General features: G+C 45.0%; 1 protein-coding gene across 11 annotated transcripts in view; it reads left to right on the top strand.

Moving 5' to 3' along the window:
• The window catches only part of rassf7a (Ras association domain family member 7a), a 69,695-nt gene that overhangs the window by 42,199 nt on the left and 2,123 nt on the right, over positions 1-25,373 (top strand). For 4 of the 11 annotated variants that reach the window (XM_036976913.1, XM_036976902.1, XM_036976908.1 and 1 more), the window contains 5 exons: positions 10,487-10,577; positions 18,607-18,813; positions 19,551-20,524; positions 24,646-24,811; positions 24,902-25,009. In XM_036976913.1, coding sequence (XP_036832808.1) covers positions 18,711-18,813; positions 19,551-20,524; positions 24,646-24,811; positions 24,902-25,009 — 1,351 coding nt within the window. In that variant the 5' untranslated portion in view covers positions 10,487-10,577; positions 18,607-18,710. The remainder of the gene's footprint in view (positions 1-10,486; positions 10,578-18,606; positions 18,814-19,550; positions 20,525-24,645; positions 24,812-24,901; positions 25,010-25,373) is intronic. The other 7 variants (XM_036976953.1, XM_036976920.1, XM_036976929.1 and 4 more) reach the window with 2 other exon arrangements.

Below are 25,373 nucleotides of genomic sequence, written 5' to 3' on the forward strand. Positions count from 1 at the left end.
CAGACAGACAGACAGACAGACAGACAGACAGACAGACAGACAGACAGACAGACAGACAGACAGACAGACAGACAGACAGACAGACAGACAGACAGACAGACAGACAGACAGACAGACAGACAGACAGACAGACAGACAGACAGACAGACAGACAGACAGACAGACAGACAGACAGACAGACAGACAGACAGACAGACAGACAGACAGACAGACAGACAGACAGACAGACAGACAGACAGACAGACAGACAGACAGACAGACAGACAGACAGACAGACAGACAGACAGACAGACAGACAGACAGACAGACAGACAGACAGACAGACAGACAGACAGACAGACAGACAGACAGACAGACAGACAGACAGACAGACAAGGGCTTACAAATAGAGCTGTCATTAGTGCAATTTAAGGATACCATTTTTATCCTTAAGGTAGGAATAAAGAACTCTCTGTTCTTGATTTAAGTCCTAGATTTTGGGCACAAATCTAGCATCAACATGATATGATCTAGGCCAGCGATCATCAAATAGATTCAGCAGCGAGACAATTTTTTTCTTGAATGGATGTCACAGGACTGGAACATAATTACAAATAATTTGTAGACTGCAAATTGACATGTAAGCAGCCCAAACATATATAATATCTGACTAAAACATAATCATTTCAAACCTTGCTTACAGTGCCTTGCGAAAGTATTCGGCCCCCTTGAACTTTGCGACCTTTTGCCACATTTCAGGCTTCAAACATAAAGATATAAAACTGTATTTTTTTGTGAAGAATCAACAACAAGTGGGACACAATCATGAAGTGGAACGACATTTATTGGATATTTCAAACTTTTTTAACAAATCAAAAACTGAAAAATTGGGCGTGCAAAATTATTCAGCCCCCTTAAGTTAATACTTTGTAGCGCCACCTTTTGCTGCGATTACAGCTGTAAGTCGCTTGGGGTATGTCTCTATCAGTTTTGCACATCGAGAGACTGACATTTTTTCCCATTCCTCCTTGCAAAACAGCTCGAGCTCAGTGAGGTTGGATGGAGAGCATTTGTGAACAGCAGTTTTCAGTTCTTTCCACAGATTCTCGATTGGATTCAGGTCTGGACTTTGACTTGGCCATTCTAACACCTGGATATGTTTATTTTTGAACCATTCCATTGTAGATTTTGCTTTATGTTTTGGATCATTGTCTTGTTGGAAGACAAATCTCCGTCCCAGTCTCAGGTCTTTTGCAGACTCCATCAGGTTTTCTTCCAGAATGGTCCTGTATTTGGCTCCATCCATCTTCCCATCAATTTTAACCATCTTCCCTGTCCCTGCTGAAGAAAAGCAGGCCCAAACTATGATGCTGCCACCACCATGTTTGACAGTGGGGATGGTGTGTTCAGCTGTGTTGCTTTTACGCCAAACATAACGTTTTGCATTGTTGCCAAAAAGTTCAATTTTGGTTTCATCTGACCAGAGCACCTTCTTCCACATGTTTGGTGTGTCTCCCAGGTGGCTTGTGGCAAACTTTAACCGACACTTTTTATGGCCTCTTGGCTGCATCTCTGATCAGTCTTCTCCTTGTATGAGCTGAAAGTTTAGAGGGACGGCCAGGTCTTGGTAGATTTGCAGTGGTCTGATACTCCTTCCATTTCAATATTATCGCTTGCACAGTGCTCCTTGGGATGTTTAAAGCTTGGGAAATCTTTTTGTATCCAAATCCGGTTTTAAACTTCTTCACAACAGTATCTCGGACCTGCCTGGTGTGTTCCTTGTTCTTCATGATGCTCTCTGCACTTTTAACGGACCTCTGAGACTATCAAAGTGCAGGTGCATTTATACGGAGACTTGATTACACACAGGTGGATTGTATTTATCATCATTAGTCATTTAGGTCAACATTGGATCATTCAGAGATCCTCACTGAACTTCTGGAGAGAGTTTGCTGCACTGAAAGTAAAAGGGGCTGAATAATTTTGCACGCCCAATTTTTCAGTTTTTGATTTGTTAAAAAAGTTTGAAATATCCAATAAATGTCGTTCCACTTCATGATTGTGTCCCACTTGTTGTTGATTCTTCACAAAAAAAAATACAGTTTTATATCTTTATGTTTGAAGCCTGAAATGTGGCAAAAGGTCGCAAAGTTCAAGGGGGCCGAATACTTTCGCAAGGCACTGTACATTTGTATATGATCACATATATTATGCGTGGGAATCACTTGGACCTGATTTGCGGGTGTTTTTACAGTCTTTTATGTCAAGAATAGTTTTTGCTCAGAAAACTTTGGGGGCCAGTTGGGAAACTCTGATAGACTAATTTCCTTCTCATCTCTGTCTGACATTCTTTCTCTACTCTCTTATTCCTTTTTTAAGTTATTCAAATTCAGCCACTTCAGAATGTGTTTTATCGCTTGTGTGTGTGTGTGTGTGTGTGTGATCTCCCTTCCAGGCCTGCGGTTGTGCTGAGTCAGGTAGAGAGTGTATAATTACACATATAGGTGCCCATCAGCAGTCTATGGCTGTAGCCTTGCTAACAATAAGGCCTCCTGTACTCTGTAGACCCCAATAGCCACACCAGTCACTCCTCACTTTCTCAGTTTCTCATATCAGTGGAGGGGCTGTATAGGGCTGAGGCACGATAAGTAGCATTCTATTTTTCATCTTCATTTATTTATTTAAAAACATTGCCTGCTGTATACTTTACAGTAGTGAATACAGTGTTTATCCAGTTAGGTCAGTTGTGGATGAGGTAGGTCTGAGGAAATATGAGTAAGCCTCTATTGTTGTCTTTATTAGCCACTAAAACTGGGCCTGCTACATAGTTCAGCTCTTCCCAAACTTGATTTCCTGCTGATGTCTGTCAAACTCCCACCTAAAACAGAGTTTTACCGCCCCACCAATTAAACAGAAGCAGATGGGTCGTTCCACCTCAAAAAGCACAAGAAAGTGGATTTCGACACCCACCATCTCAGATTGTTCTGAAATCGTTTTTTTTTTGTAGTTAGTAGCAGATACGGTTAGCATTATAGAAATATAATTTGATCACTGAGAAATTAAGATACTTGATCTCACCCAAATTGGACATTTTAATTTATAGTATTTAGATAATATTCAGTAAATATAGCACCAACATCTGGATTGGACCAAACTTCTTCCTGCCATTGAATAAGACATGAGGAATCCAAAAGAAATGGTCAAAAGACACAACGGACCCCCCCCACACCCCATGCCAATCCCAGCCCAACAACCACTATACAGTATCAGCTCTCTATGTTTTACAAGTATTACAAGCTGTAGCTTGGAGTATTACTTCTCCATACTATGTCATGTATTCCCTGTGATGTTTTTTTCCGTTGTTCAGAGAAATTTATAATTGAAGTCACTTACATTATTTACCATAAAGTAGCATCACTATATGCTGCTGTTCATGCTATACTGCCACACAGTTTTATCAATTTTTCTGGTCTCTTGTGTTTATTAAATAGATCACACCATTCCCTTTGCAACTTTGTGCAGAACACCAATAGATTTGGCTCATTATGAAAATAAATTGTGTTGTCATCGTCATATTTCAAGCTAGTCCTCCATGAAACAAATTCAGTTTGTCCTAATAGCAACCTAATGCTTAAACCCAACTAGCATTGAATAGTCCAATAAGTGGCCGATCTATGAGAAGGCTACCCTATGCAATTCTCATATGAACACTTTTCCTAAAAGCCCCAAACTTTGATGGAGAAATTAGCTAAGGACTAAAAAGTAGTTACAATCCGAATAAAATTATTAATTGCATGGCAGTCTTATGTTTTTCAATAAAATTATTTTTAAAAAGCTCCTTGTATTGTGATTAGTGATATTTACCATTAAACACAATGCAACCCAATACCGTTACAATAGCAAAACACTATACAGTGTGTGTTTGGGTTTTTTACCATTAAACACAACACAACCCAATACCGTTACAATAGCAAAACACTATACAGTGTGTGTTTGGGTTTTTTACCATTAAACACAACACAACCCAATACTGTTACAATAGCAAAACACTATACAGTGTGTGTTTGGGGGTTTGACCATTAAACACAACACAACCCAATACCGTTACAATAGCAAAACACTATACAGTGTGTGTTTGGGTTTTTTACCATTAAACACAACACAACCCAATACCGTTACAATAGCAAAACACTATACAGTGTGTGTTTGGGGGTTTGACCATTAAACACAACACAACCCAATACCGTTACAATAGCAAAACACTATACAGTGTGTGTTTGGGGGTTTTACCATTAAACACAACACAACCCAATACCGTTACAATAGCAAAACACTATACAGTGTGTGTTTGGGGGTTTGACCATTTGAAGACCCTTAAAGACCATAACATTGAAAACATTAGAACTGCTGTAGCCTAATTGTTTGGTTGTTCACCAGGAATAGTCTAGCAGTGACTAACCCAGGCCTTTTTTGAAGGGAATAAACCGCACACAAAGGATCCGTTTCCTGGACACAAATCAAATTGTATTAGTCACATGTGCCGAATACAACAGGTGTGAACAACAGTGAAATATTTACTTACGAGCCTCTAACCAACAATGCAGTTTAAAATAATAATAATAATACGGATAAGAATAAGAAATAAAAGTAACAAGTAATTAAAGAGCAGCAGTAAAATAACAATAGTGAGACTATATACAGGGGGGTACCGGTACAGAGTCAATGTGTGGGGGCACCGGTTATCTGAGGTAATATGTACATGTAGGTAGAGTTATTAAATTAACTATGCATAGATGATAATAACAGAGAGTAGCAGCGGTGTAAAGGGGGGGGGGGGGGGGGGTAGTGTGGGTAGTGATTTGATTAGATGTTATGGCTTGGGGGTAGAAGCTGTTTAGCAGCCTCTTGGACCGAGACTTGGCTCTCCGGTGCCACTTGCCATAGGGCAGCAGAGGGAAAAGTCTATGACTAGGGTGGCTGGAGTCTTTGACAATTTTTAGGGCCTTCCTCTGACACTGCCTGGTATAGAGGTCCTGGATGGCAGGAAGCTTGGCCCCAGTGATGTACTAGGCCATTCGCACTACCCTCTGTAGTGCTTTGCGGTTGGAGGCCGAGCTGTTGCCATACCAGGCAGTGATGCAACCAGTCAGGATGCTCTCGATGGATCTTTTGATCCAAATCAAATGTATTTATATAGTCCTTCTTACACCAGCTGATATCTCAAAGTGCTGTACAGAAACCCAGCCTAAAACCCCAAACAGCAAGCAATGCAGGTGTAGAAGCACTGTGGCTAGGAAAAACTCCCTAGAAAGGCCAAAACCTAGGAAGAAACCTAGTAAGGAACCAGGCTATGAGGGGTGGCCAGTCCTCTTCTGGCTGTGCCGGGTGGAGAGTATAACAGAACATGGCCAAGATGTTCAAATGTTCATAAATGACCAGCATGGTAAAATAATAATAATCACAGGGGGTGCAACAGGTCAGCACATCAGGAGTAAATGTCAGTTGGCTTTTCATAGCCGATCTGAGGACCCATTTCAAATATTTTCAGTCTCCTGAGGGGGAATAGGTTTAGTCGTGCCCTCTTCACGACTGTCATGGTGTGCTTGGTCCATGTTAGTTTGTTGATGTGGACAGCAAGGAACTTGAAGCTCTCATCCTGCTCCACTGCAGCCCCGTTGATGAGAATGAGGGCGTGCTCGGCCCTCTTTTTCCTGTAGTCCACAATCATCTCCTTTGTCTTAATCACGTTGAGGGAGAGGTTGTTGTCCTTGCACAACACGGCCAGGTCTCTGACCTCCTCCCTATAGGCGGTCTCATCATCATCGGTGATCAGACCTACCATTGTTGTGTCATCAGCAAACTTAATGATGGTGTTGGAGTCATGCCTGGCCGTGCAGTCATGAGTGATTAGGGAGTACAGGAGGGGACTGAGCACACACCACTGAGGGGCCCCTGGGTTGAGGATCAGCGTGGCGGATATGTTGTTACCTACCCTTACCACCTGGAATGGCCAGTCAGGAAGTCCAAGATCCAATTTCAGAGGGAGGTACTTAGTCCCAGGGTCCTTAGCTTATTGATGAGCTTTGAGGGCACGCTGAGCTGTAGTAAATTAATAGTATTCTCACATAGGTGTTCCTTTTGTCCGGGTGGGAAAGGACAGTGTGGAGTGCAATAGCGATTGCATCATCTGTGAATCTGTTGGGGTGGTATGCAAATTGAAGTGGGATAATGGTGTTGATATGAGCCAGGACCAGCATTTCAAAGCACTTCATGGTTGCAGACGTAAGTGCTATGGGTCGGTAGACATTTAGGCAGGCTTAAAACATGTTGGTATTACAGACTCAGACAGGGAGAGGTTGAAAATGTCAGTGAAGACACTTGCCAGTTGGTCAGCGCATGCTCGCAGTACACGTCCTGGTAATCCGTCTGGCCCTGTGGCCTTGTGAATGTTGACCTGTTTAAAGGTCTCACATCGACTGCGGAGAGCGTGATCACACGGTCGTAAGGAACTCCTGGTGCCCTCATGCATGTTTTAGTGTTATTTGCCCCGACGCGAGCATAGAAGTAGTTTAGTTCATCTGGTAGGCTCGTGTCACTGGGCAGCTCTCGCCTGTGCTTCCCTTTGTAGTCTGTAATGGTTTGCAAGCCCTGCCACATCCGACGAGTGTCAGAGCCGGTGTAGTACAATTCGATCTTAGTCCTGTATTGACGCTTTGCCTGTTTGATGGTTTGTCGGAGGGCATAGCGGGATTTCTTATAAGCTTCCGGGTTACAGTCCCGCTCCTTGAAAGCAGCAGCTCTAGCCTTTCGCTCAGTGCGGATGTTGCCTGTAATCCATGGCTTCTGGTTGGGGTATGTACGTACGGTCACCGTGGGGACGACATCATCGATGCACTTATTGATGAAGCCCATGACTGATGTGGTGTACTCCTCAATGCCATTGGGGGAATCCTGGAACATATTCCAGTCTGTGCTAACAAAACAGTCCTGTAGCTTAGCATCTGCTTCATCTGACCACTTTTTTATTGATCTAGTCACTGGTGCTTCCTACTTAAATTTTTGCTTTTAAGCAGGAGTCAGGAGGATAGAATTATGGTCAGATTTGCCAAATGGAGGGCGAAGAGAGCATTGTATGCATCTCTGTATGTGGGGACAAGGTGGTCCAGAGTTTTTTCCCCCCCCCCCTCTGGTTGCACATTTAACATGCTGGTGGGAAATTAGGTAAAACAGATTTAAGTTTCCCTGCATTAAAGTCACCAGCCAGTAGAAGCGACGCCTCTGGATGACAGTTTTCCTGTTTGTTTATGGCTGTATACAGCTCATTGCGTGCAGTCTTAGTGCCAACATCGGTTTGTGGTGGCAAATAGACAGCTACGAAGAATATAGATGTAAACTCTCTAGGTAGATAGTGTGGTCTTCCTTTTATCATGAGATACTCTACCTCAGATGAGCAAAACATTGAGACTTCCTTAGATATCGTGCACCAGCTGTTGTTTACAAAAATACATAGTCCGCCTCCCCTTGTCTTACCAGACGCCGCTGTTCTATCCTGCCGATACATCGTATAACCAGCCAGCTGTTTGTTGACAGTTTTGCCGTTCAGCCACAACCCTTTGAAGCATAACATATTATAATTTTGAATGTCCCGTTGGTAGTTTAATCTTCCGCCTAGGTCAATGATTTATTCTCAAAAGATTGCACGTTTGCTAGCAGAATGGAAGGAAGTGGGGGTTTATTTGATCGCCTACGAATTCTCAGAAGGCAGCCCACCCTCTGGCCCCTTTTGCTCTGCCTCCTCTTCACGCAAATCACGGGGATCTGGGCCTGTTCCCGAGAAAGCAATATATTGTTCGCGTCGGGCTCATCAGACTCGTTAAAGGAAAACAATTATTCTGCCAGTCCGTGGTGAGTGATCGCAGTCCTGAGGTCATAAGAGACGGTAGCGGCAACATTATGTACAAAGTAAATAAAAAAATACGTTACAAACAATGTAAAGATATGAACAAAAACACAATCGGTTGGGGACACATAAAACGGAATCTAGTGGCCACCTGCTACTTTATCAGTACTGTTTGGTAAATAATGCAAGTGACAGAGATATTTCTCTGAACAGGGGAATAAAACATTACTAGATTCACAGGAAATACATAGAAATACATATTACATAGTATGGAGAAGTGATATGTAACGACTGAAAAGGAATCAGCTGTGACCCACCAGTTGTCCCTGACCCACCATTTGGAAAACACTGGTCTAGTGAACATAGAGGGGTAAACTGTTGAGTTAGTTAAATCAGCCAAAACAGTGAATTTAGTCAGGCCAGTGAGTGGATGAGGTAGGGGTGAGTCATTAGTGTGAGCAAAACCTATATTCTTCTCTTGGTATGATTAAACCACACCATAACCTCTGATTGGGCATGACTATATAAACCGTTTTGCCCAGATGTGTGCTTTTTCTGTGGTTTAGAGTAGGAACCTGTCATCAAGTCACTGTCCCACTGACTGACTCTGACTGGTGATGACGGGAAGTCAACTCCTTTGTCAGTATTGCCATGCTTGGTAGCTAGTTGATGATCTTTGGGATTTCACCCAGACTGTGGTTTTCACATTGTGCTGTTCGGCTGCAGGACTGACACTCTGAATGTCTTGTGTGTCTGTCTCTGTCGGTCTGTCCGTTAGCCTTATTGTTGTTGGTGTTTATACTGTATGTTGCTACTGTTGGTTTATATGTATCCAACTGGGTGGTTACTCTGCATCTTTTAAACTGAGTGAGATGTTGCTCAACAATGCCTGGCTGGCATATGCCTTGTCATTTCACAGAGCCGTAGAGACACAGGTGTCCACATTATTAACTTACCACTAAAACGCTGTTGACAGGCTTTGAGAACACAGATTTATTATTTTAAAAAAATGTATTATTGCAGCAAATAATCCCACAAACCTGGAGGACATAAGGCTTCAGCAAGCCAATCAGTATAATGAGTTGATATTGATGTCTGTAGCAGTGAAGTGTTCTTCTATATGAGTGGCTGAAACCACTTATTACCACAGTTTATGATGCCTCCTTCTAAGTCATTAGCATCTGAATAGTGCTACCACAGACAGACAGAGGGGATATTTTCAAAGAGGTTCTGCCGATCAGTCACATGTGCTTGGGATTTGTTCAGAGAAATATTTGCCAAATGAATGTGCTGTGAAATGCATTATTCATGAGTTGTTTGTGCGATCCATTCGCTGGAAAACCAGGCAACTGCTCAGTCTAATTAGCAAGCTGTGTCCAACCTGGACTCAGGGGTAGATGTAACATATTAAATGTAAATCCGGGACATGCCAATTAGTATATGATACATTTGGTATGGTGTGTATTCATTTTGGATGTCTGTCATCCATTTGGTATGATATGTTACGTATTACAATTTATATGATATGTCACGAAGTGCGACTCGTACAATATGTTACAAATGTGCAAAGCATATGATATGTTACCAATTCCAAGTTGTTGTGAATAACTTTAGCTAGGTGGCTAACGCCAATGTTAGCTAGGTGGGTAACATTAGCTAGACTAGGGGTTAGGATTAGGGTTAGGGTTAAAGTTAAGTTTAGGATTTGGTTACAGGGTTACGGTTAAGGTGAGGGGAATGGTTAGCTAACATGCTAATTAGTTGCAAAGTAGCTAAAAAGTAGTAAGTAGTTGCAAAATTGCTAATTACCCAAAATTATAAAGTTGTCCGTGATGAGATTTGAATATGTAACCTTTGGGTTGCTAGACGTTTGCGTTATACCTCCACCCATCAACCTGACCGACTAAGCAACTTACTTTAGTTATTTACTCAAGTAACCTTCTGTCTTGTGTAACCATACCAAACGTAACATACAGTATCATGCTAATTTGAGTGTCCCGAATGTACTTTTACTATGTTACGTCTAGTCTATGAGACCAGGCTGTCTAGAGAGGCCAGAGCAGCCTGGCCACCTCTGTGTAAGAGAAAAAACGTGATACACACAGCTATACAGACTGTGAATCAGGAGAAAAATCCTGCCTCTACCTCCACACACAGGGACCTTTCATGCTTTTTTTGCTTTGCTAAGACCTCCTAATAAACTAAACCTTTCGTTGAGGTTTTGTTGTTGTTTTAACCTCTTTATTACATTGTCACAGACCGTAAAGGTTCATCCGCTCGAGTCTGAGGTGTGGTCCTGTTTGAAAAGTTCTCCAGGAATTAAAGTCCTTTTTAGGCCAGCATGTGGAGGCTTGAGTTCACAGATCTTATTTCCTCCAGGGCCTGTGACCACTCCCTGTTCTCTACTGCAGTCAGTCAGTCAGTCAGTCAGTCAGTCAGTCAGTCAGTGAGTGCAGCTCTGTAGGAGGACAAAGCTACTGCTAATCACTTCTGCATGTGAACACATATGCATAGACATGGCCTACTGCAGCAGGCAGTTTTGTGTGCTTTTTATGTCTGTGTTTAGAGTGTCAGAATGTGACAGCATCTTGTCTTTCTCCTCCTCAGACATCCAAGGAAGTTAGAAACTGCTAGGCTGCTTGCTCTGGACTGTTGCAACAAAAAAAAGGTACAAGAAGACTGCACACTCAGATCTACGGTACGCTCCCATGTGATTCATTGAAACAACATTTTGTAATGTTTCTCGACTCTTGAGTCTTTTATTGGTTTTGCTGAGCCTGTGCCTTGACCTTTAGCACCTGCTCCAAACCACTGGACGTGTGTGTCACCTTTTCTTCTATACATGCTCTGTAGTGGAGACATCCGGTTATGTTGTCAGAACCCTGCTGGATGCAGATGACGATGATTTGACCTAATTGGCTGTTTTATTAGTCTTATCTGTCTCACTTGTGGAGCTGCTCTGAACGATGGAGGGACAGAAGAAGAATAGAGGGAATGAATGTTGGAGGACAAAAAAGTTTAATCAACAGTTTTATTATAGCGTTATCGCTGTCCCACCTGGGGCAGAATGGTCATAAAACAGACGGCCTGACAAGACGGACAGAACCAACAAAGCCGGGAATGAGTGTCAAGCCGAACAAACAAAGTGAGCGTGAGGACGACATAAATATGTGGAACCCATTGGGGGTTGGGGCGGCAGGGTAGCCTAGTGGTTAGAGCGTTGGACTAGTAACCGGAAGGTTGTGAGTTCAAACCCCCGAGCTGACAAGGTCGTTCTGCCCCTGAACAGGCAGTTAACCCACTGTTCCCAGGCCGTCATTGAAAATAAGAATTTGTTCTTAACTGACTTGCCTGGTTAAATAAAGGTAAAATAAAAAAAAATAAAAAAAATTGTGACAGACTATGTTGTTGTACATTACCGATAGGAGCAGCAATCAGTGTCTCTGGGGTGCAAAGCAAGAGGAACCCAGAGGAATATATTGTGACCATTGTAACAATGAGTCTCTCCCAAGTGCAGATGGGACCAGGGTGGTTGGTGCCAGCTGTTTACTGTCTCTGTCTCTGCCCGGAGGTGAGAGTGGCACAGCAGGCAGAGCCGTGCCCGTCGCAAGGGCACGGCTCTGCCCACTGTCCAGACCGCCAGAATGACACTCATTATCACACTGTTTACTTCAGGGAGCTGGGGTTGATACTTACACTGGTACTGGCTGTTGATGTGTCAAGGACTGTGTGTGTGTTTGCCTGTGAGTGAGGATATTAGGGAGAACAGAGAATTGGGTTTTAATTTTTTGTGTTTGTGTTTGTGTTTGTGTTTCATAGAGAAAGAGAACGCATTTGAAACTCTGTGTGTGTGTGTGCGTGCGTCATCTTTGAGGGTGTGTGTGCTGTACACTGGCCTTTGTTCCTCATTGTTCTACTCTCTTCCATGTGACTACTCAGTGACAAGGGATACTCTCTCTCTCTCTCTCTCTCTCAGTGATTGTACAATAATAGTTTTGGGCCTTGGTGTCAACAGTGCTTTCTCTCTGAGGGGCGGGGATAGATTTGAATTAGCATGTAGCACAGTTAGTGTGGGCACACATCCACCCATACCGCTCCTTGCTTTTCACTGCCTAAGGGGAAGGCGTTGGATCGGATTCATATCCTAAAGCACATGCAGAATGTTTTCCCATATCCTTTATTATAAGGTGTGTCTGACGTACAGCAAGTAGGTGTGTCTTTGTGAATGTGTGTGTGCGTGTTCCCCTCTATGAACAGCTGTGGAGTACCTATGGAGGCCTCTTCATGCTCTGCTTGTCTTGGGTCCTGTGCTGTATACAGCCAACACTGTAACTCATACAGATACAAACAGTCTTTTACACACAGACGGAAAGATATATGCTGCCTGTGTGTCGGTGTGGGCTTTGATGCTGGTCACTTGAGGAAAACCTGTACAGAGTCTTTTGTGCTCTGTCGAATGTAGATGTGTGTTCCTGTCCCCCTGAGAGCTGACCCTAGTAGCTTGGCTGACATTAAACTATGCAAATGTCACCAAAGAATGACCATCACCTCTACTGTACGGTGGAAACCTAGAATTGGTTGGCATGGACCACTGTGTGCTTGCTTGTGTGAATCTGTGTGCGTTTGCGTCAGCAGTCACGCTACCAGCAAAAAGATTGTAATCAGATTATAGATACTTTTGAAACACTGCGTACTTGTGTGAATCTGTGTGCGTTTGCGTGAGCGTGCATGTGTGTGTGAATCTTTGTTTGTGTGTGTTTAGAGTGATCTATCAAGCGAGTTAGTAGCCACAGGAATGTGTCTATGGTAACCATGGTTAGAGGTTATCAGGACAAGGAGCTCTCTCTTCTGAGGAGCAACACCTCATTATTCAGCCTATTCAATCCTAGAACAAGCTGTGGCAAGAGTCTTAGCCTTCAGAGCACCAGACTGTGTGTCAGTGTTTGTTTCTTCCACTGGAATAATGATGAGTGTGTAGCAAGCAGCCATGTTGGAGGCTTCATGATGATGATGATGATGAGAGGCATGAAAAGAGAAGGGAAGTGAGAGAAGGGAAGGGCACATGTCTGTAATCACTGTTCTGTCTCTCTGGGTGGATCTGGACTGAACTAGGAGATAATGAGCATGAGCAGAGCAGCATTGAGCAACTCAGGGTGGGTTGAGGGGATGGGGTCGGGGCGGGGGATATTTCTGGGCTGCTTTTTTGTCTGTTCTCTGAGACTTTTGGGTGTGGAGGGCCTGGGTGGATATTTGTTTTTTTGAAAACCTGGAAAGTGGTGGTGGATGTGTTTCTGAACATGTGTCAGTGGTCTGTGTGGATCCTCCACAACCACATAGATTAGTGTTAGTCAGGCCTTGAAATGCCGCTGTAAGGATGTGGTGAAGTCGACCTGAAGACAGTTGGGGTTGGAGAAGCTGTCAGAGGCTGCTGGACGTCTCGTTGACATACTTACATTATCCCAGGATAGATGTGCACCATTTATTTATTTTTCTCCAGAAAGGTAGGGGTCATGAATAATGACGAGTGAGCAAGTTACAGAGGGTCATATCCCCTGTTTTTTGGTAATTTCGAGAGAGTAGCATCTCTTGGGGGTATGAACTCACTCATCATTATTCACAATTCATTCAGGATTATCCATAATCATGGTAGCATCCACATTAATGTAGTAGTGTTAAGAAACATATTCTATTCTAATATACAATAAAAGTGACTCCAAAATGAGCGTAACGTAACAGACCGGGAGTCAGAAAGCAGGTGCAGAAGGTGAAGTGAATAATGGACTGATGACATGAGAAGAGTACTGAATGTGGGAGAAAACAATAACACCTAAGGACTGATGACATGAGAAGAGTACTGAATGTGGGAGAAAACAATAACACCTAAGGACTGATGACATGAGAAGAGTACTGAATGTGGGAGAAAACAATAACACCTAAGGACTGATGACAACTGAGGGCTAAATAAAAGGGGAGTAATCAGGGTAGTGATGAAGTTCAGGTGTACCTAATGATGGGACACAACATTGGGAGTCCAGGAGGGATCTGACGGCATAGGCAGGGCTTCCCTCAACATTCAGGGGAGGTGGAGGAGTGTCGTGGGGGACAGCATCAGCCAGGGGACCAGGAACCATCGGCCTGAGGAGGGAAACATGAAAATAAGGTCAGATCCGGTAGTTAGTGGGGAGCTGTAATCGGTATGTTAACTCAATGACCCTCCGGAGGACATTGAAATGCCCCACAAACTCAGCTTCCGACAGGGCAAGCGGAGCGGGAGGTTCCTGGTGCAGAGTCAGACGCGATCACCAGGATGGAACACGGGAGCCTCACTACGGTGGTGGTCCGCCTGGTCCTTCTGTCGGTTGACGGCACATTGGAGCCTCTCATGGGAGGCGTTCCAAACCTCATCTGCACGCCGGAACCACACATCCACCGCATGGGCTTCAATCTGGCTCGGTGTCCACGGGGCCAGGGCCGGCTGGTACCCCAGGACGCACTGGTAGGGAGACAGCTCGGTGGAGGAGTGACAAAGTGAGTTCTGAGGCCCACTCCCCCTGCCGGTCCAGGCAGTGACTCCTAAGGAACCTCCCCAGGTCCTGGTTGGTCCTCTCCACCTGTCCATGGGACAGAGGCCAGTATCCGAATGTGAGACTGACCATGACCCCCAGCTTCTCAGTGAAGGCTCTCCCACAGTGAGAGTGAGTGGTGCTGTGATGTGCGTTATTGTGCCGGATCCCAATGGTCGCATATCCGTGGCTTGGGACAGGAAAAGGAGAGGAGAGCGGGTATGAGGTTAAGTTCAGGGAGGAGGCGAGGGCCTGGTCGATGATGTTCCCAGCGGCACCGGAGTCCACTAGAGCTGTAGAGAGAACACTTGAGGCACAGGTGTGCGTATATGATGGGTTGCCAGGACTGGTGGTTAGTAAACCTAGAGACGTCGAGCGCTGGAGAGGTGGAGCAGGAGTAGACGTGACAATGACACAATACATTATTAACCATTCATTTATATTGAGCACAAAATTATCTGAAACACAACCAGAAAGAAGTGCAAATGCATCCAACAAGTTTGTAGATTCACAAGCTTGATGTTATCATAGCATGCTAGAAATATGGGAATATCCCTTCCACTGGTCTCCTGCTACTGTCATCCCTTCCACTGGTCACCTGCTACTGTCATCCCTTCCACTGGTCTCCTGCTACTGTCATACCTTCCACTGGTCACCTGCTACTGTCATCCCTTCCACTGGTCACCTGCTACTGTCCTCCCTTCCACTGGTCACCTGCTACTGTCCTCCCTTCCACTGGTCACCTGCTACTGTCCTCCCTTCCACTGGTCACCTGCTACTGTCCTCCCTTCCACTGGTCTCCTGCTACTGTCATCCCTTACACTGGTCTCCTGCTACTGTCCTCCCTTCCACTGGTCTCCTGCTACTGTCATCCCTTCCACTGGTCTCCTGCTACTGTCCTCCCTTCCACTGGTCTCCTGCTACTGTCATCCCTTCCACTGGTCTCCTGCTACTGTCCTCTCTTCCACTGGTCACCTGCTACTGTCATCCCTTCCACTGGTCACCTGCTACTGTCCTCCCTTCCACTGGTCACCTGCTACTGTCCTCCCTTCCACTGACATGTTGTTATGTTGAGCCCATAATGTTTTTTTTCTTTCTCTTTCTGTTGTCTAGTGGTCAAGGCAAGACTGTGACAACAGTCTTGACAGCCCCTCCCTCTCCCCCTTTCTCTCTCTCCTCTCTCAATATTGTGTCACTTCTCCCAGCTCTTACTGACACCTCCCATGACACCTACTCTTTTTTTCTATTCAATGTATCAAGCACCGACTGACAGTGGACGTCCTTGGATGTTGAAAGTAGTTGAAATTTGGTCAGTCTGCCCTGGCCAGACAAAATCTGAACCAATTACAGACGTCTATGTTTCACAAGTTTGGACAGCACATCACATTAGAGTACAGTGGAGAAAAAAAATGTAGCTAATTCCTAGAAAATGGTTCAAAAACACATATGCCTTATTTCTCTCAGCTTCCATTTGACACCAAATTGTATGTTCTCCTATAAACTTCACATGATAGTGCTCATGGGGCTTTTTACATGGTAATGCCCCATAGATACCAGCGTTGTTCCTGTGACAAACAAACAGTGAGAATAGCCAGGCAGTAATGTGGTTGGTTTATTTCCTGTTGCTGTGCTTGATCACATTTCACTGTCTAGGAGGTGTGTTTTTGTTGTAGGACAGCTTGTCATGGCACACTCTACTCCTAAGCTGTCACAGGGTGTCATAGGCAGCGTGGGAACCTGTCACACCCCCAACACACTAGGGCTCGTTTGGATAATAAGACTTGGTCAGGTGAGGTGCTATATGAGATTGAACTAATGTATAGGGGTCAGGGGACAGATACCTCTGTTAATCCAAAGCGTTACCCTCTTCTTATCTAATATGTCCTCACCTTATCTCACCACCTGATGTTACAACCATCTGAAAACACTAGATAAATTAAAGGAAATCTTTGGAGGCCTATATCAACTTTTACACTTGCTTCCATCTATCGTCCAGTTCGGCAGATTCAATACAAGTGACAAGGAAAGGAAGCCATTTTGTAGAATTCAGGTGTCGTGTTTGTTCCAGTTTCCTACCTGAGTGTGTTGAGCGGTGTCTCTCTCAGGCCATTGTGATGGGTTGGTGTCGGATGCCATGTTTGATTTACTGGGTTACTGAGTATATTTTTAGAGTCCTAGTCTTCTCACAGACAAAGGAGAGTTTGTTCCAGCGTCTCTCTCTCTCCCTCTCTCTCACACAGGCCTGTAAGGTAGCATTCCACTGCTCTCGGCCTGACCGATACCAGAGGAAGGAAAGAGGGCTGTTATTGAAGGAGATAAGCAATGCGATAGAGATTGATGACTCATTTTATCTCATCTCGATTAGAGTGAACACACTTTGGTCTGTGTGTGAGTTTTTTATGTGCACATAGTTATTGCAGCACAGTGAAAAAAATATTTTGGCCAGTCGTGACAATTCCACCATAGTGCTAGAATGCTCTTTTGGTGAGGTTGATACGCAGATGAACCCTTCCTCCCTCCCTGACTTGCATTCTAAATGAAAACAAGCCTGTGTGAGTAACCGGAAGATAGATAAAAATGTGGCAATGTTGAGTTTTGACTCCTTTGTGTGGTGGTGTTGTGAATAGTTCTGTGTCCTGTTGCCAAATGAGCTCCCCTGATGATACCCAGCTCGTCCAGTGTTTGGCCTGTAAATACCACATCATAAATACCACATCATAAATACCACATCATAAATACCACATCATAAATACCACATCATAAATACCACATCATAAATACCACATCATAAATACCACATCATAAATACCACATCATAAATACCACATCATAAATACCCCATCATAAATACCACATCATGAGTAATGTTGGGGGTAGTTTGGTCACAGGGAGGGGAGCTAGTAATGGTATATAAACCGTAATAATGACGTTGGTTAAGAAAGCTGGAATTCTTGTGCTCGTCAGATGAAGTCAGTGCATTCCTGCTGGGCAGCTCCCGTATAGGTGGCGCCTGGACCACAGTCAACATTCAAAATGGGGAGGAGATAATAGAGGATTTGGGTTAAAACACCTCAGCGAGAGGAGGGGGAGGAGCTAGGCTAGGGGGAGGAGCTCGAACACTAGCTGTGCTGTGTGCCAGTTACACAGCAAGTGGGTCATATGATCTATTACTCATGTTGACAGAACCTTTCTAAGGATCACGCTGCCATATTGGTGTCTTTGGCCTTACTGAGTTATCATGTGCCAAATGAGACACTTTTATAGGCCTAGCCTACTACTACTGTCATATAAATAAAAAATAAGGTCTCTGTGTGTGCTTTATTGACTTTGAGTCAGGCTACGCATGTTATTGCCTTGTTATTAGTGGAGAGCAGATCAAGCATAGTCATAAATCGGCACACAGGGAAGTGGTAAGTGCTGTTCCTGTTCGTCACTGTGAAATACACTCAGGCTTAAGGTAAATCTCATCCTGTGTTAGGCTGCACTGCTCTTCCCAGAGACAGTCTCTGAAGTTCCAGGTCTGCCAGGTCTGTCAGGTCTGCCAGGTCAGCTCCTGGTGGGAGGCATCAAAGTGGAACACACACACACACACACAGTGGCTACAGTGCATTCTGCCTGTCCACTCCCTTTGGCAATAAGCTGTCTTAACGTCTTTGAAGGAGGGAAGTGGAGAATTTAATTGGGTTACATATCTGTGTTGACGCTCTCGGGTCCGTGAGGTACCATCGGAGCTCTAACTAACCAACAGGAAACTTCAGGAACGCAATACTCGGCTCTGATCAGCTCCCCAGGAGCAGTGGGCTGGAAATATAAACCTCATTCACTGCTGGTAGACTCAGTCACACATACAGGGCCTGACGTCAAAACGGCTCTGTTACGTATAGAGCCTGCAGGAGAGATGCTAAACCCATAGCCTCAATAATCAACAGATGGAGAAGGAAATGGGCCACTTGTATGTGACACATGCCTACAGGGTGTGTTAAAGTTAGCAACAATATTATGCTGCTGTGTCTTGAGGGATGACTCCCCCCCCCCCCCCCCCCCCCCCCTTTGGCTAGATAACGTTGTGGAAGTTCGACATGTTCCGTGTATCATGTATAATATTTTGGTTCGGTTGGTTGTGAGGGTGTTGTTTAATCTTATCCATGTTTCTCTTCCTTGCAGAGAGGAGTCAGTAGTACCATGCAATGCTGAACTGAGCCAATCCGAGCCAAGCCAAGCGGATCTGAACAGAAGTCCTTGTCACATCTCATAGCGTGGTGTCTCAGATGGAGCTGAAGGTGTGGGTGGATGGAGTGGTGCGCGTGGTCTGTGGCCTATCAGAGGAGACTTCCTGCCAGGATGTGGTCATCGCACTGGCTCAGGCCATTGGTCAGTGTCTTAGTCTCTCTTCCTCTCTAGGGTGCAAGTTCTGTCCCTCGACATCCTTAAGGCCCCTACCCCATAGTCCCTTAACTAGATCTGAAAAGATTGGATAGGATTCAGCAATATGGTGAAAATCCCACTGATCATAGGGCAAGGTGGAACTCCTGTATTACCATATGTCTTCCACCTATCCCATCCTTTCTGACCTCAAAGAAGTGCCAAGGGGGAAAGGGGCTAGGGGTTGACTTGGTATGGAGCAAGCTTCTGTCACCACACCCTCAGGCTGTACTGAAGCCGCATACTGCAGTGCCAAAAACTAAACTCCATATTTAGCAGTTTCCTTTCCTCTGTGCGTGAGCGGCTGCCAGGTCATTAGGGAGAGCTTGTCCTCATTTCAGAGTCCTCATGGAGATTTCAGTTTGTTTGAACATGTTTATATGTTGTATAAGACTTATACAACAGTCTTCTACTCATATTTTTCATTGCTAAGAGAAGTGAGTGAGAGAGAGTTGAGTGAAGGACTGCAGACCTAGAGTTTAGAGTCTTGTATAGCCATTAGCCATAGCCCAGAGCTAGAGAGAGGGCAACTAGCAGTTAACTGTATATATTATGGAACTTTGGGTGTCAACATGATGCCCACTTACTGTGTATTTGTGTGGTGATGTCTGGTATGTGTGGTGATTTGTGGCTCTCTGTCTCTCCCTCTCTCTCCCGATCTCTTTCCCGCTCTCTTCCTGCCACAGGTCAGACAGGTCGCTATGTGCTAATCCAGAGACTGAGGGACTCAGAGAGGCAACTGTTAGCTAATGAGAAGCCCCTGGAGTCCCTGGCCAAGCTGGGCCAGCACAGCAACGATGTCCAGTTCTTCCTGCGCCGCACTGGCCCCAGTAGCAGTGATGGACCAGGGTCTGGTTCTGGTACCAGCCAGGACCGGGTCACCCCTCTTCCCCTGCCCAAACACCCCGACCCAGAGCCCATCAAACACAACCAGCCCAAGAAGTCCCTCACCTTCAACCTGGGACCCTCCACCTCCCCCAGAACCAAAGCCAAGCAGCTCATCAGAAAGTCTCCCCGCGACTCCCCCGAACAGAGGACCTCACCCAGCCCCATCCCTCCCCACCATGCTCCCTCACACTCCCCTTCTCCCTCCCCCCACTCTCCCTCTCCCTCCCCTCCAGTGGGCCCGTCCAAAGAGGAGGTTTTCCGGCAGGTTCTACAGCAGCAGGAGAGGCTGAGGGCCATTGAGGCCCAGCTGGAAACCATGGAGAGAGACTCTCGGTCCTGGAACAGGGCCTCCCCGGCCCCCTCCCCTGTCCCAGAGGCTCGTCTCCCGGAGGAGATGGAAGCTCTGGAGCAGGCAGCCAGGAGGAACCAGGCCGAGTTGGCCCACGAGACGTTCTGGGAGGAAGAGCTGCAGGCAGAGGTGGAGAGAGAGAGGGGGATGAGGAGGAGGCTGGGGGAGCTCCATTCCAAGATGGACGACTGCGGCAGGCGACTCCACGACTTCTCATCTCGCTCCGCCCAGCTTGAGCAGCAGATCCAACGGGAGAGCCTAGGGGGCGCCGCCCAGCCTGGGAGGGCCAATCAGGCAGGGGGTGAGGAGTCCCTAGGGGCGATGAGGGCGGAGCTACAGAGCCAGGGGAGGCACAGCGAGGAGCTGGAGGGGGCGTTATCAGAGACGGACAAGGCTCTGGGGAAGGCCGAAACACTGCTGCAGGTAAGGAGAGAGGGCAGGTCCCTAGAGAGAGGTGTGTAGCTTGCTCTCTCCTTCACCCACACACCTACCTAGTACCCACAAGAAGCTCAATGGGTGTAGCTCAGTGGTACCCAAATGGGGGGTCAATGGTGTGGGACAAACTGATTCAAGCCTGGGAAACCAAGTGAGCCAATCAATGACATCAATCAATTAATGGTGGGCTGCAGTGATCTTTTACGTTGTGATCTGGTAGATCACAAGAACATTTGAAAAACTTTATCAAAAATGTTTGGGAACCACTGGTGTAGGAACCCTCGCTCCCCCTCTTGCCAGCACACTGCAGCAAACACACACGTATACACTTATCAGTGCAATGACACTCAACAACAAGTAAATATGATCTCTGACTCCAATGGTGATGGGGAAATCTACAGTATATTTATTGGGAAAAAAACTTTCTCAAAATTAAACAATGTTTTGTACTTAAATCCAACTTGTATCTAATTGGAAGAATGTTTGCTATGAATTGTAATGTGACCCCTGTTGGGTGTCTGACTGAACTTGCTTGACTGGTATGATTGGCTGTGACAGCCTAGTTCTCATCTGGACCGATTGGATATACTCTCCCATATACGAATCTGAACTCTCATTCGTATGACATTGACAGTGCCTCTAATTCCTTATATCCTTGTATCTTAAACTGAGAAAATGATCAAAACAGAATAAAGATCATTATTCAATTATAGTGGTGTAAAGCACTTAAGTAAAAATAGTTTAAAGTTGTTTTTGGGGGTATCTGTACTTTACTTGACTATTTATATTTTTGAAAACTTTTACTTTTACTTCACTACATCCCTAAAGAAAATAATGTACTTTTTACTCCATACATTTTCTCATTACATTTTGAATGCTTAGCAGGACAGAACATGGTCCAATTCACACACTTATCCAGAGAACATCCCTGGTCATCCCTTCTGCCTCTGATCTTGCAGACTCATCAAACACAAATGCTTCATTTGTAAATTATGTCTGAGTGTTGGAGTGTGCTATCTGTAAATTATGTCTGAGTGTTGGAGTGTGCTATCTGTAAATTATGTCTGAGTGTTGGAGTGTGCTATCTGTAAATTATGTCTGAGTGTTGGAGTGTGCTATCTGTAAATTATGTCTGAGTGTTGGAGTGTGCTATCTGTAAATTATGTCTGAGTGTTGGAGTGTGCTATCTGTAAATTATGTCTGAGTGTTGGAGTGTGCTATCTGTAAATTATGTCTGAGTGTTGGAGTGTGCTATCTGTAAATTATGTCTGAGTGTTGGAGTGTGCTATCTGTAAATTATGTCTGAGTGTTGGAGTGTGCTATCTGTAAATTATGTCTGAGTGTTGGAGTGTGCTATCTGTAAATTATGTCTGAGTGTTGGAGTGTGCTATCTGTAAATTATGTCTGAGTGTTGGAGTGTGCTATCTGTAAATTATGTCTGAGTGTTGGAGTGTGCTATCTGTAAATTTGGCTATCCGTCAATTTTAAAAACAAGAAAATTGTGCTGTCTGGGTTGCTTAATATAAGGAATTTTCAATTCATACTTTTAAATTGACTTTTGATACTTAAGTATATTTAAAACCAAATGCTTTTAGACTTTTACTCAAGTAGTATCCTACTGGGGAACTTTCCCTTTTATTTGAGTCATTTTCTATTAAGGTATCTTTACTTTTACTCAAGTATGCCGATTGCATTTTCTTGGCTTGACTTGGACACAAGCAGGTCTGGTTGCTTACAGTTGGAGGCGGTAATGTTGTTCAGAGCCGGACTGGTATATCGGTTCACTGATATTGTCGGCCGGTATCGGCCTTTTAATGTTATATCGGTATCGGCTGATAACTCCACAATAACTGATATTCAAATATAGGATGGAAAAAAAAGGGAATTTCATGCTTATCTGAACACTTGTGGACATTCTTATGTGTCATAATTGTCACAAAGTCTGTAGCATAGTTAGTGGACAATTGCTCTTTTGGATGGCAATTATTTTAATTTCCCAGCTGTGAAACAGTGTACCGGCAGATATATCAGTATCGGAAGGTTTTGCCCCCCAAAAAAATCAGAAACGGTGTCGGACCCCAAAAAACAGATTGGTGAGGCTCTAATGTTGTTGTTGTGGTGAGGCTGTGCCTGGTGAATAATGGCCTTACCCAGTTGGAGGGAAACACAAGCCTCATCATAATTCACATGAAACCTGATACTCGAACAGAGCCACTTTGTGGATCAGGGCTACTGTTCAGGTCAGATACATCCAGAATTATACATTCTGTTTCAGTAATAAGAACAGCTTTTGACAAGGTAGAAGAATGGTTTTGGAAGGTTTATCCAAGAAAACAAACAGAAGGCTACACTGATTGTGCAAATAACCCTCCCCCCTCTCTTATTTTATTATGTAGCTAATGATATTCTAATGTATTTCATGTGGGTTGAGTGCATTTGCTACATCCCACATTAAGAAAGGGCCATAGGCGCTCTTAGACTATTACAACCCATCTGGGGATCCATAAGTAATGGCTGTGCTACATTAGAAGGCCAGTCGATCATCTAAGTGGGAGTGTGACTTGGTCTACATCGTCATGATGACTGACTCATTTAGTCAGTCACAACATTTCTTATCCAGAGCAACTGGGATTAAGTGCCTTGCTTAAGGGCACATCAACAGATTTTTCACCTAGTTGGCTTGGGGATTCGAACCAAGACATTTTCTGTTACTGGCCCAACGCTCTTAACCACTCCGCTACCTGGCCCTATATAAATGGTCCTCCAAGGAGGAAGGACCCACTCTGCTACCTGGCCCTATATAAATGGTCGTCCAAGGAGGAAGGACCCACTTGCTGCCTGGTACACTGCAAACACACCTGCAACCCCAGTACATGTGACTATAAACACTCTGAATCTGAATGGAGATGAGCCGGCAGGTGTCAATTGTTTCCCACAACTAATCCATTCCGGCAGGGTGTAGAGCACATCTCTCTCTATCTCCCCCCTTTCTCTCTCTCCACTGTTCCAAAAGCGACTTTATAGTTGACGTTGGCAAGACAAGTGGCTTCTCTCTTCTTTTTCACCCAGTTCAATTCAAAGTTCAATTCAAATTGATGGGCATCTATACACTTAAACATACTTTGCTGATTGCAACAAGCTTATGAACTGTATGTTCATGAATGTTACACCTTTGCAGGCAGCAGTGGCGAGCTGGAGTTTTATGCAGCTAGTGGCTGTTTGTTAATGATGACAAGCCACCCTGGGGTGGCAGCGTAGCCTAGTGGTTAGAGCGTTGAACTAGTAACCGAAAGGTTGCAAGTTCAAATCCCTGAGCTGACAAGGAACAAATCTGTCATTCTGCCCCTGAACAGGCTGTTAACCCACCGTTCCTAGGCTCTCATTGAAAATAAGAATTTGTTCGTAACTGACTTGCCTAGTTAAATAAATCTGACATCTGAGATGAATGCTGTGGCTGTTGCTGCCCTCTGGTGGTGAGAATAGGAGAACAGCATTTGAAAGAACAGCGCCAGTTAGTCTGCCTTTGTTCCTATGATTGCAAATTACATTTCATGTCTCTGCCAGTTTTGTGATTGATTTATATTCCAACTAAGCTTTTCAGAAATACATTATCTGAAATACCTCACCGCTTCTTTAATTATCTGTATCTAAATACAAACATGACTGAAACTGTCCTATGTACATTTCAGAGGACAGTTTCAGCGTGGCGCCGTGGGGCCAGTAAATTAAATGTTGCTGGTTTGAATCCTTGAGCCGGCAAGTTGGAAAAATATGTTGTTCTGCCCTTGAGCAAGGCAGTTAACCCCCAACAGCTGCTCCCTGGGTGCTGTTGATTTAAGGCTGCCCCCTGCACATCTCTGATTCAGAGGGGTTGGGTTAAATGTGGAAGACGCATTTTGTTTGAGTGCATTCAATTGTGTCACTGTCTAGGTATCCTCTTTCCCTTGAGAGAAATGAGGAGAGAGATTTGCTCATTAAAGCCCATTCTCAACTTTTGACCTATACAACACCTATGCCTATAGGATCATTAAGTGTGTCCGTGTAGGGGTTAGGGGTCTATTTGGGATTAGGTGTGACTGTTCTGGCCCCCTCTCTGTGTCCCTCCTTAGGAGAAGCAGGAGGAGTTGGAGGAGCTGAACAAGGAGTTGAGGCAGTGTAACCTGCAGCAGTTCATCCAGCAGGCGGGCGTCCTGCCGACACACACACACTCACGCACAGACCTCAGCGACCAGCTGGAACTAGCTCACCTGCTACAGGAAGGATATAGGAATGGAGGTACGGATCCACACACACACATACAAACACAAACATACACACTCACTCAGATGATTGCTCACCTTAAACCTCTATCTTTCTCTCCACCAGGCCTGAGCTTGCTCCCCTCAGAGTCGCCTCCCCGCCCCACAGCCAAGCAGTTCCTGGGACACCCCCGCAACCTGCAGAACCCGCTGGTGTCCAGCCTCAACCCTGAGGGTGTGTATGTGTGACACTCTACCTGCCACTACCCCGCCCTGTCTCACTCCGCTCTGCCCCCCTGCCTCGGCTTGATTTTTTGGGCCATGCCTGGCGGCCACACCCCTCTTTTCTGTTACTAAGGGTGGAGGTCCCTGCATGGAGCCCCCAACCCACTCCCTGCCCCTGAAGGTTTCCCTTAACGACCTTCTTCTGTCCTCTGACTGCCCCTTTACGCCTCTAATGCTATCTGATTCCCTGATCATTCTGGTTATCTGTTAAATTGGTCCGTCTACAATCATGGTATTCAACTCTGCTTTGCTAACATCTTACTCAGTTGCACATCTCCCCTCCCTCTTCTCTTTCTGTTTCGTCCCAACCGCTC

This window comes from Oncorhynchus mykiss, chromosome 1 (assembly GCF_013265735.2).
Source record: "Oncorhynchus mykiss isolate Arlee chromosome 1, USDA_OmykA_1.1, whole genome shotgun sequence".
Lineage (NCBI taxonomy): Eukaryota > Metazoa > Chordata > Actinopteri > Salmoniformes > Salmonidae > Oncorhynchus > Oncorhynchus mykiss.